Below are 12566 nucleotides of genomic sequence, written 5' to 3'. Positions count from 1 at the left end.
TGGTTTTGGGGGGCAGGAGAGACTTCATGAAAAAAAGGCAACTCTATAAAATTAGGCTGCTGCTGTGCATGGCTGTCCCTCAAAGTCTCCGAGTTGGCCCACAATTTAGCCATATTGTCATCGCCCAGCTCTGGACCTGTGTCACCTCAGACCCAATGGTTCTGCCTTCCTTTTCTTACCTGTGCGTTGCATTCAGATAAGTTTCCTTCAATGCCCCTTTTTAGATTGCCTCTTGTCTGTGGTAGCCTTTGCTTAGCAGAGAAATCCTGAACTTCTAAATCTGAATTAAACTACTTCTTAGATTCCCACTACTCTAGCAGGGTCTGTAACAAACTTACTTTCTCTTTTACTGCCATTTTACCCAGGTTCTGCTTTAGACAAACCCATCACACATTCTTTCAGAAGAAGATGGGGCAGTAACTTAGAGTTCTCCTTTAAACCATGTAGGATCAAAATCTCCTCGCTGGAGACCTGATTCCTGTAACTCTGATACTTTACACTGAATTTAGAGAAAGGCTCTGAGGGAATATCTATTTATGGCAAGCACACAGTTAGATTTATGAGTCTAGGAAATGTGTTTCAAATTGTTTCAGTTTCAAAGTATTGCTGAAGACTTATTTAGTGTTGGGGATTCAAAGGAAATATTTAATGTAGTTGCTTCAGGAGCTTATGGTATTAAAATAAAATGTCAGCAAAATGGTTTGAAGCCAGGACTAAGAAAACATTTTCTGACTGAAATTCAATAAAGTACTTTTGCTGATGATTTCCTAAATCTCTTGACCCCAAATGCAAACTGCTGGCAAATCTGCCATTGCTCTGGTTAGATTCTCTTAGCTCCCACCACAACCTGTTGGTAGCAGAAAGTCAAGGATATTAGTCTTTGATACAGAACAACTCAAGGTGGTTCCATTTATTCCCAAGGGTGCTATTACAGTCTCAGTACCTTTAGCCTAGTTGGAGGGTGAACAGTCAGTCACAAAGTAAACTTCATCCAGCCTCAGTCTGAATGATTCTACAAATACAATGCAAAGTATGGTCCAAATTAATGAGGTTTCACCATGGATACAAAGCTTTTGTCTACCATGGTGACTTGAAGTTATGTACTGCAGGAAAGCATGTGTTTAATCTTAATTCATTCCGTGGGTGTGAACCCATTGTAAGTAGGATCTTTTGGTGAGGTTACTCCAGTTAAGGTGTGGCCCAGCTGAATCAGGAGGGGTCTTGATCCTATTCCTGGAGGCCTTATAGAGAAAGCTCCAGAGAGAGGAGGCATGGGAAGCAGCCAGAAGCTAAAAGTCAACAGAACCTGGAAGAGAAAGAAGATGCCACCATGTGCATTGCCATGTGATGGAAAAGGAACCCCAAGATTCCAGCCAGCCAGACGATAACAATCCTTGGAGGAAGCAAGTTTTTAGCCTCTGAAGTCACAAGCCAATAAATTCTCATTGTTTAAGCCAACACATTGTATGGTCTTTGTTTTAGCAGATAGGAAATGAAAACATCTACATTTGGGGTTCATTGTCATTATTGTGCCAATATACTCTCTTCTGTTATCTTTACTGAGTTTAGGTGAATGGACAATTGCAAAAGGGCAGGGGAGTCGATAGTGAGTGATTGAATCTCACATAATAGCACTGAGTTCTTGTATTTCAGCTCAGAGCTAGAGAGGGCGTCAGGGGTTGTCAGATCAGGGGATCTGACTGGGCTCTAGCAAGCTGCTCCTTAGTGGTAAGAATAATGTCTTAACAATTACATTTATTAGCACCTTAACATCAGTGCGTTTAATCACACCAAATTCAAGCAGAGTTATGTTTTCTTAATTGGCATTTATATGGAGGTGGAGGGGTCACAAGAGAAGAGAGTGAGACTAAAACAGGGGAAAAAAATGAAAGAAAGCTGAGGCATCTATCTTTAAGAACATTCTGTTTCTTCTTTTATGCCTTAATTTTTAATCCAGGAATGTTAAAGGGTTTCCTATATTAAAATAATACCTGCCTTATACTGAGGGCCCGGTTTTACATATACTCTTTATGACATGCATTTCATTACAATAAATAATTTTATCACATGTATTTCATATTTTATTTTTTATATATAATTTTCTTACATACTATCCCCATCTTAAAATTGAATAAAGTGAGGCTTAGGGCAAGGAGCCGTCCCAGGTCCCCAGGTTGTAAGTGGTGGAGCCAGGACTTGAATCTGTGTAGACATGGTTCCAAAGGAGAGATTCTTTTTTTTTTTTATTTTTAATTTTTTATTGATTTTGTAAAAATATTACATTAAAAAATATGAAGGAGAGATTCTTGAACTCTATAAACCATGGCTTCCCATAGAGCACCTTTGTCTTCCTTATAGAGGCCTGGGTAGATGGTACATTTTATGGATTTCACAGTATCAATGAGAGGGTGGAGAAACAGAAGGAGAGGTAGGAGAAACAGAAAATTCCTGTCTTTTGTTAAAAAAAAACTTTGTTACCAGAGATAATAAAAGCTAAGCACGTAGATTAATGAAGTGAATTTTATTGTTTATTATGGGCCATTTTTGTTGTTGTTGTTTTTCCTTTGGTATTTCTCCCCTATTACTTGTATGATATTGGAATAAGTCTTGCAAGAATACCCTTTCCTGACATAGAGTAGAATAACATAAAAAAGCCAAGATTGTATAAATTCATCGTATTTCCCTGTTGTTAACCATGGGTCTTTATTTGATGGTTAGAAAGGATATTTTTCAAATACTTGAAGAAATGGATGAGGCTAAATGTCGGTATAGTCTAAGTCAGAAATTGTTCTCCTTTCCCCCTTTTGTGGGGGTGAAGAGGAGAATCAACTGTTGGTTCTGTTCTGTAGGCGTGTATGCATGATTTCTGTTTATATGTGTTTGGTTGATAAGAAGTAATATCCCATTAGGGTTCAACTATGGAGATTTTCCTTTTAATTTCTTTCTCTCTCTCTCTCTCTTTTTTTTTCTGGTCGCAGAGGCAGGGGCTTATCAACACCTATGAGGATCCTCGAATGGCCTGTGGTCTCCAGTCCAATTATCACCAACAAAAGGCTTGCTACCCGCTCTGGGAAGAGATGGCCACGCAGGAAGTCCCTACTGGTCTTGAACACTGTGGCTCAGGTAGGATCACCAGCAAAGGCTGGGAACAAGGATAAAGTTGAAGGACAATGGGAATCATTCAATGGCTACATTCTCTGAAATACCCAAGCCAAAGTCATAGCTGCCATGACTGCTATGGGTAGGGACACTCCTGTTCTCTAATGGAAAGTCCAAGGCCTTCTCAATAATTTGGGGTTGCTTTATTCTCCAACAACAAAAAGACTGAACTTCAGGAATGGGCCCAAGAGGGGTGGCTTTAGTCCTAGTGGGATAGATATCCATTTTGTGACTAGTTCTGCCTGCTCTACGTTTCCTGATACTTATCAATTTCAGCCTGACTGTTGACAAAGGGCCTAGAAATTTTGTATTCATAAAGCATGTACTAGGTAAACATTAAAGAAACTGCAAATTATTGACACTTCTCACAAAATATGATATCTTTGGTTTACCTTCCTTTTCCATTATTCTCTCCCTCTCTGCCCGGGCCCAGCTCTATCTGGCTTGTTTTTCCCTCATTCCCTCTCCTTCCAACTCCTCTGTTATAGAACCTCCTTGCATTCTCTCATTCTTTCAGCCTCCCTTCACATCTGCTCCCTCTCATTTATTTGCTGTTTATGGTGCTGCCCTCTGGTGAACAGGAGTTGAACTTCCAGAGAACTGTGCGTTAGTGGATCTCCTCTCCCAAGGAGCTGAGAAGTTTAAAATCTTACCCACATTCTCTTTGCAGGAGTCTCTGTGTTTCTCATGGATACCACTAGTTATTGTTTACCTGTTAGCTTTTTTAAAAAAATAGAAAATGTACAACTTGAATTTGGAGTTTCTGAAATGACTAATTCTTTTAATTAATTCATTAATTTACTAGAACTTCAGTTTTTTTCATGGGAACATGTGATGATGTATCCAATTAACAAAAAGAGCCCGTCCAAATCTTCTTTTTCTTCCAGGATGAATTCTTCACATAGGAAATTTTTTTTGTTACCCTTCCCTGTTGTAAATACGTAATTCTGAGGCAGTAATGGGGGAGGGGGTTGGAACCACTGGAAACTAACTTCACTGCACCTTGGTTGTTCAGTGTTCCCAAGCAACTCTATGGCACACCATTTTTATAACAGTGGAGAAATAACATAAATGTGTCTTTTGTTGTCCATGCTTTACCTTTTACCAGAACTGAAAAGAGAGACACTGAGCAAAGATGCTGTAGCATTTGTGGGGGATGGAGGCAGGAGGTGGCTTTCTAGTTGTTTAGTTCCTCTCCAGGGCAGAATAAAATCAATTTCTGTGTCTCATAGTCTCTTGACCCAATAGTCATTGACACTGAAGTATTTGGGGGGCAGCACCCTGAATGGCAGACATTGCAACACTTATGCTGTGACATTTGGGTAAGACACTTTCTGCTTGGTGTATTCAGATGTCTTAACTATCTACCCATTTCCCAAGGAGGCTGGGAAGATTTTCCACCTGTTTACAGATGAGACTTAAGGACTTGCAATTTAGAGACATTAAATTACTGATCCTTTTAAATTCTAAACAAAAGCAATTTTATTTACCCAAACTAAAGGTCAAAATGGTAGTGTCTACATTTGTATAATTCCTGAATCCTGTTAATGCCACAGGAGTTAAGTGTTGTACCTTCCAATGCAACAGAAATCAAAGCTGCCTTACCTTAACACTTTCAACTCTGGATGGTGTTTATTTTTGCTACAAGTTACAACTTAATAATAGCTGAGGGCATCTCCACACTCAACTGTAGCCTCAAGATCAGGATATCTCTTCTTCAGAGCATTGTCCTCCTCTGTTGCAGTTGAGAAGTACATAATCTCCCAAGTGGAGCTGATTTTCCTTTCTCCTCCTTGTCAAGATTCTCCAAGGTAAAAACGTTTTCCTATCAGGGTCAGTAAGAGGGTGTGCATGCAGCATGAGAAGAACCTCTCAGGATGAAACTGCTTTAAACTGCAAGGATTTATTATAGTACAATATAATTGTCTTTCCACAGTTGACTTTATTGTTGCAAGATGGAGGGAGCTGGAGTCACCTAGACCTGTGGCTTTTGGGTAGGAGTGGAAGACGGGGGCGTATTATAACGATTCCTAGAATGACCTGGATAGAGGTCAGCTGCAGTTCAGAAATGCTAGAAAGCCTCCATGGGTTAGGCCCACCCCCACCGCAACTGTTGGCAATCTCTTGAGGAACACGTTGACTTGTAGGCCTCACCTTGTAGGCTCCCTTGGATGGAAATATCTGGCAAGAACCCTGAGTCTCTCCAGCCTTTCCTTTGCCTTTTGAGCTATTCAGATGAAGGAGTTGCAGGGATATTTCTGGGCTGTGGTCCAGTTCTCCTTAGTGATGGGAGTCATTTGGAAGGGGATTGTGGGATTATAGGGAAGGGGGTGAAGATACAAATCAACCAATGATTTCTCCAGCTGCAGCATATTTCCATGGAGATGTGTTGAGTAAAAAGAAAGGGAGAAAAATACTCCACATTTTTGTAGTCGTCTTTTATCCTATTTATAACTTCAGTTTCCTTCCCATCCTCCACCCCATGGCCACGCCCCATCCCTGCTCCCGCCTCACATTTGTGCGTGCAAAAGGGATGAATGAACTTCTTTTCAGAAGACTACACATCTGTCAGTGACTGGAATACCCAGCAGGAGGGGCCATTGAAGAATGTTTAGGGCCTCTCTGGGCGGCCTTCTTCTGAGGCTTGTTCCTCTTCATGAAAAGGGCAGAGTCTTAAGAGGAGAGGAGGGGAGGGGATAAGGAAAGGAGAGAGAGAGACGGAAATGGAGAGAAAACATGGATGTGGGAAGACTTTACCAGGGGAGTGAGAGAGAATCCTCAGGAACCAAGAACTGCCTGGCGTCAGGTGGACAGAACAGATGGTAAAAGGGGCATGGAGGAAGAAAGAAGAGGAAATAAAGGTAGGTATTGGCAGAGAGGAAATCATCGGGAAGACCAGATAAAAGATGAATGGGAAGGGGAAAAGAGGTGGGAAAGCCCAGAAAAAGACAAGGCATGAAGGGAAGGGGAAGACGACTGAAAGAGTAAAATAGATTAATCTGAAGACATTAACTATACAGCTAAAAAGGGAAGCCACATTTGCATGCAATTGCCTGTGCAGCTGTACATTTCTTCACGACAATCTTGTAGTCATCATTTTCTTTCATTTCCACCTCCTCCTCCCATCTGCCTCTTCCCCTCCTCCCCGTCAGCCTGGAGCTGTAGTGAGAGCCAATGGGGATGGGCACTGGCGTTCTGCATGAATGAATGGCCCTTTCTGTCTCAGCTTCTCATCATCCCTCGGTCGGGGAGCATGATGAATCAATGGAGCCCCTTTCACAAGGCATGGCTGAAATGTCCTTTACTGTTTATCGTCTGACTGGAGTGGAGCCCACTGAGCCTTCCTCCTCTCTGCTCCCTTCCTCCGTCTCTCCCTCAACTTCAGCCCCTTTTCTCAATTTTCAGAGCACACATCAGTGTGTATGGTGGTCTCCTGTTTCTGGTCTCTGAGAATGATACATGGCTCTTGACTCTTCTGATGATAACCACAGCCTCCTGAGAAGGGTCAGGGTGGATGCAAATCACTTGCGGATAGAGGCGGTGAGACTCTGAGTGGGCCCCAACTCAACGGAGTCACACAGTGCCCTTTTGTCATCAGAAACCAGAAAACCTACGTCACAGATCCCCCCTGAGCATCCAGCCGTGAGTGCACAGTCCATCCAGTCACCTGCCCCCGTCCACATTTTATTTTCACTTCATAGTTATGACAGTCATGAATGACGACAGTGTGTGTCAGAAAAGAGAGTGCTTACCTGTGCCCTTCCAGTGGGATATATTATCAAGTTATTTTTCATTGCAGGGATGGATTAGGCTTGATTCAGCCACACTGATGGGTAAGGGGCTGCACCCAAAGCACATGTGTGTGGAGTAGTTAGGTGCTTAGAACCAGGAAGTGGGCTGCAGCTGCAGGGCACAGCACGCCCATCCTACCCTCATGGGAAGAAACCTACAGTCTCGTCACCCAGGCCTCTGACCTGAGAAGCCAGCCGATATTTCTTTCCTTCTTGTATAAGTCAGTGTAGTCTGTTTCCTGGTCATTGAATAGGAAAACCTCCTTCTACTCACATCCACAGCCTCCCCTAAAGCTCCCATCCTTCATAAGAGAGGAAGTACCTACAATGCAAAGGTGAGGAATCCAGGTCTGCAATCAGATTGCTTGGGCTTGAACTTTGTCTCTGCCTCTTCCCAGCTGTGCCGCCTTCAGCAACTTACTTATCTCTATGCTCCATTTCCTGCTGCTGTACCAATGGTTCTCCAAGTGTGGTTCCCAGACCAGCACCAGGCCCTGTCACCTGGGAACTTGTTAGAAATGCAAATACTCCAGCCATACTCTGAACTACTGGATCAGAAAACCGAGGGTTGGTTCAGTGGCGTGCATCAGAATCACCTGCATGACTTGTTAAAACTCAGTGCTGGGTCCTATGCTGAGAGTTTCTGATTCAGGGGGTCTAGGATAGGTCTCAAGAATTTGCATTTCTGACCAGTGCTAAGGGGATGCTGCTGCTGCTAGTTCCAGAACCACACTTTCAGAGCCATTAAGTTAATACAGATAAAGCTTAAGACAGTGCTGTCACTTAGCAAGCAGCGAGTGTTTAGTACTATAGCTCATTGTCTCAGAGTGCCCAAGATTCCAAAAAAATCTCTGGGTTTCATTAAGCCTGAAAGTAACCCCCTAATGAGTTGAGCACTTTTGGTGGTCGGTGCCACCTACTGGATACAGAGAAGTTAATTGTATTTAAGTGTATGCGAGGAGATACATGTACACAATAGAGCAGATGTTCCCATATGAAATATTACACTTATTTGTGAGATAAAGATTGTCCTTATAAGTGTGTGAGTTTGAATCTCACTAATCAGAATTTCTATAATATATTGACTAGTACGATGGCAGAACTAAAGAATGTCTTTCCCAAATAAACTTTGAGAGTTCAAGTGGGAGAGAGGTTGAAAGTCTGAGCTCCTGGTCCGCGCTGGAGTTTTCTCAGACAGCTGGGTGGCTGGGGGAAATCAAACCTGGGCCAATGTTTGGCAAGGGCTATGGACAACCAGGTGGAAGGTTTCAGCAGGGAAAAACAGATGCCTGAAGTTTGGCTTTTAAGTGTTGAGAAAGTTGAGGGAATGCCAGAGAGATGTGTTAAATGGAGATTCACCTTGCTCTAAAATGTTTATTCTCAGCGCCAGGTTTGTTCTTTCAACCGACCATCTCAGCTGGCTCTGCGGTTTTAAAAAAACCTGGGTTTTAAACTCTCTCTGCTCCACATATCTGTTCTTTCCTCATTCAGGGTGTGTTTTCCTTTTCCAGGACCTGCTCAGAGTCTTTATTCTTCAAAACAGTTCTTTCCTGCATGTGTGTTTCTGGGGTGCTGTTGGATGGACTGTTCATCTCAGGGGTGACTGGCAGGTAGTCGGAGTGAAGCAAATGAGGGATGCCACTTGTGTACCCCAATTTCCAGATTTTATTTTATTTCCCAATTTTCCAGGTCAGTGTGCAATGTTTCAGCTTTTCAGAACTGTTTAAAATTGTGGAAAGATACCAATATGCAAATAATGCATAGCACAAGCCTGGGGATAAAGAAAAGCAACACAAAACCTTCATTTAGTAAGTAAAGTCTGGGCATGAAGGGAGGGGGGAGACATCTCGGCCTTTTCAGATTCTGACTTAATAGCTGGGGTGTTTGGGAAGGAGAAGCTGTAAAAGTGTCTCTAATTTTGGCCTTTCACAGAAGGCTCTGGTTGGGGTCTACCTACCTGGACAGGCTTCTCCCCCAAGACAGCTCTGAAAGAAGCTTGATGCGTGAACATGCATTTTCCCCCTCCCATCTTGGAGAGGAGCCAAGATCACCAGGCCATCTATACCAGAGGAGAGAGGAGGAGGAGGATATGCCTTGCCTAAGTAGCACCTTAGGAGAGCAATCCATATCCAAAAAATGAGCCTCCCTTGTACCATTTTTGCTCTTCTGATTATGAACTTTCTACCAATGACTGACACTATTCTAAATAAGTCAAAGGTTTACTCTGTGTGAACATGAACTGAATTTGTTCATATTTACCAATGTTACACTTCTTCCTCCTCTCTACTGCCCCGTCCCACCCCTTAATATCTTTCAAGCCCATGCTATTCCAAATGCGGATGACCAGAACTTTCTGTGTACATTTTTTTGGGATGAACCCCAGGGTACTGAGTCCAAGGAAAGGCTCAACCATGGTTGGTGACAAAAACCAAGAACATACCTGAGGTCCCAGCAGCGCCACCAGGTTCAAGCCCTCGGCTCTGGGTCAGGCTCTGAGCTTTCATCTCCTCAACTTTAATAGATGGGACACTTACACATTTTTCATTAAATGGGGGGTGGGCAGTGGGTTAATACACTCCAAAGGTCATAGCCTTTAGCAGTTGTCCAATAAGTGCTACCTTCTCCTTTTTCCTTTCAGCCTGGTTTGGGCATGATCTTATTCACGTGCATGATACTAGATGTCCCACCCTTACGTCATCAGTCTTGCCCGATCTCATCTTGTCCAAAGCTAATTTTCTGATACCTGCTGACTTTGCCCGTTATTGCACCTCGTTTTACCAGGTCCCTTAGTTTCCAGTCCGCTATAACAAATTCTACACACTGGCTGGCTTGAACAAAAGGGATTTATTGTCCCATGGTTTCGTGGGCTAGGAGTCCAAAATCGAGGAATCCGCACCCTTCGATTTCTCCCAGAGTCTGTAGCATTCTGGCAATTCTCAGTTACACAGTCACACTGCAGTCTTGCTCCTGGTATCTGCTCCTCTGGTTTCCACTGGCTTCTGGCTTCTTCTGACTTCTGAAGGCATCCAAATTCCAGTCAAATGGGTTAAGACCCACCCTGATTCAATTTGGCCTCATCTAAATAGGCAAATTAGGACTTTGTGGGAATCAGGACTCAATCCCCGACACTAGTGAAAGCATAGGAAAGCCCTGAGAGGATTAGATAGAGGAACAAAGTAGTGTGAGGGACAGGAGACTTTCCAGAGTTACTCAGGCAGCCTGGGAAGTAAGGCTCTCAAAGGCCTTTCCACACCTACACCATCCGGACAGCCCCTTGGGAAAGGAGAGAACCCAGAGGAAGCAAGAGGGGCCTCGGGTGCCTGGGGAGTTCCAACTAGCACGAAAGTGCTCAGTGGGCGCGTCCTCCCATGCATGGGCTGCTTCTCAAAAGTCCTAGGAAGCAACAACATCGCCCTGGAACTCCCAAGGGGCCTGAAGAGGGCATGGGGGGCTGGTGGGGGTGGGGGTGGGGTGGGGAGAAGTTCTCCTAACTTTTTCAAACCGCAAATATTTTGTCCGAGTTGGGAAAAGGTCCCCGGGGCACGGAGCTCTATTTGATGCAAGCAGTTTGACCCCTCTGGGCAACTCTTCTCGGAGGGGGCTGGGAAGCGCTGGCCGGTGCTGCTGGCGTCAGCCCCCGCGGGCGGGCAGCGAGCGGGACGCCGCCGGGCTCTGTGAATGGAAAGCTTCGGGTGGGTGGAGGATGTGAACGGCCGAGAGGAGCCGGGGGTGTGAGAGCGAGGAGGGGGCGGGGGCTGGGTTCCCGAGACAGCCTGTTTTTCTCAGTGTCTGGCCGCCGAGAGACTCTTACTCTCTCTCCAGATGTTCACTGTGTTTATAGCTGCTGAAGCAGGAGACCCAGCTCCCTCATTAATAAGTTTCTTTCTTGCACTGCAGCCAGGCAGGGGTCTCAGCCCGGAGCCTGCAGCTGGGAAAGGCTCGGTGGAGGCGGGGACGGGAGTGGGTGGGGGGGGGGGGGGGGTTGGAGGCGGCTCCCTCCCCTCCCCCTAACCTTCTGGGCTCTAACCCCTACCCCGCCTTCCTCCTCTGCAATCCTCCCAAAATACACGAGCGCACAAAAAGAAAAACACCAGCAGATTTTTTATTTCAGAGAGTAAACACTCAGGCCACGGGGGTCTGGAGGTTATGGGAAAAGAGGAAACCATCAGGCTAATCAGGCAGGCACACACTTCCCCTGCTGAAATAAAACAGAAATCATTGCTCCGCGGGCCTGGCCGGTTAACCCCGGCGCTGCCAGCAGCCCCGGTGCAGGCCGAGCCAGCAGGGAGGGCAGCCGAGGACTGCAGAGGTTTCAAACCCAGATCCAGGCCGGGAGGAGAAAGGGAGCCAGCAGTTCTGAACTGGCCCGTGCCTGCATGTCCTCTGCTCAGTCTGTGGTCGGGGAGCTGCCCCCACCGCCCCCCCCCAAGCTTGTGTTTATGAACAGACAGTTGGAACCTGAGAGATTCTGTACATAGATTTAGTTTTGCAAGAGTTGAAGGAGGGAGTTCTAGATAGGTTGGGGAGATGGGGAGATAGGTAAGGGAGGGTCACTCTCTCTCTCCAGAGCACAGCTGTGTGGTGTCGCCGCCAAGAAATGAGCAAGAGAGTTCTGCAGAAGGGGGGCCGATTTCGGGCCAGGTTTTAGCTGGGCCACCTATTGGCTCTGCCACCAAGGGCAAGTCACTGGGTCCCGTCTGGGCCTCAGTTTCCTCATATGGAAACTCATAGTGCCTAACTCACAGGGTTATGGTGAGGAAAAGAAGAGTTATGGAAAGTGAAAATGGCAAGCCCCAAGCATGGCATAGAGAGGGCTCTTAGGCGGTGATTTCATTGGCAAGGCCGGTGGAGGAGGGCTTGGGATGTGTGGTTTAAATTCCTGTAAATTGGCCAGGTTCCTCCCTCCCTCCCCTTTTTCCTCCTTCCCTCTCTCTCTCCTTTCTTCCCTCCCTTCCTCCATTCTTCCTTCCCTTCTTTCCTTCCATCTTATTAAATGCTTTCAGCTTCCATCTTCCCTTATTTTCCCTCTTGCTGCCTGTCCGAGAGCATAAATATCTCATGAGCCAGAAGTCATAGGTCAAACGTGAGACCTAATTGCACTTTAAGAGGAATTACCTCTCCACTGATCTGTGGGGCAGCCTCTGGCTCCCTCTGAGCCTCCAGTGATTGGCTCCTGGCGGATTTCAGCCTCTCTCCTGCCCCTCTTCCAGTTCTAGAGGGCTGACCCCGCCCTCCCACGCTCTCGCTCTGTATTGTTAAATTGGGGTAGGCTTCCTCCACACCATTTCTCAACATCCCTGTTAGATTTGATCATGATCTTTGAAGACTTGTTTGCCTCTTTTGGACTTTCTTGCTATTTAAGAACCCAGAACTTTCAGAATCTGTTTCAGCCTTGAAGATGGAATTTAAAAGACAACAACAAAAAAGGAAACACCAGTTCCTGAAGTTGTTTTTGCCATCATTTCCAAACCTCTCAGGCTTGCCACACATCTTTAATATCTTAATATCTAGAAACTTCTAGAAACATAAAATCTAGAATATCTAGAAATCCAGGGTTCTAGAAAATTTTCAGTTTTCACTTGATGTCTTCTGTGCCTCACACAATTTTGGTCACCC

At 45.1% G+C, this 12566-nt stretch overlaps 1 protein-coding gene across 4 annotated transcripts in view; it reads left to right on the top strand.

Annotated features, from left to right (window-relative positions):
* ETS1 (ETS proto-oncogene 1, transcription factor) overlaps window positions 1-12566 on the top strand; it is a 128992-nt gene that overhangs the window by 26437 nt on the left and 89989 nt on the right. For 3 of the 4 annotated variants that reach the window (XM_004453812.5, XM_058289373.2, XM_071212419.1), the window contains exon 3: window positions 2979-3123. In XM_004453812.5, coding sequence (XP_004453869.1) covers window positions 2979-3123 — 145 coding nt within the window. Of the gene's footprint in view, window positions 1-2978; window positions 3124-5829; window positions 6021-12566 lie in introns of those variants that run through there. The other variant, XM_071212420.1, reaches the window with a different exon arrangement.

Source organism: Dasypus novemcinctus, chromosome 27 (genome assembly GCF_030445035.2).
Source record: "Dasypus novemcinctus isolate mDasNov1 chromosome 27, mDasNov1.1.hap2, whole genome shotgun sequence".
NCBI lineage: Eukaryota > Metazoa > Chordata > Mammalia > Cingulata > Dasypodidae > Dasypus > Dasypus novemcinctus.
Note: the sequence above shows the minus strand (reverse complement) of the source record. Positions and strands in the feature narration are given on the sequence as shown.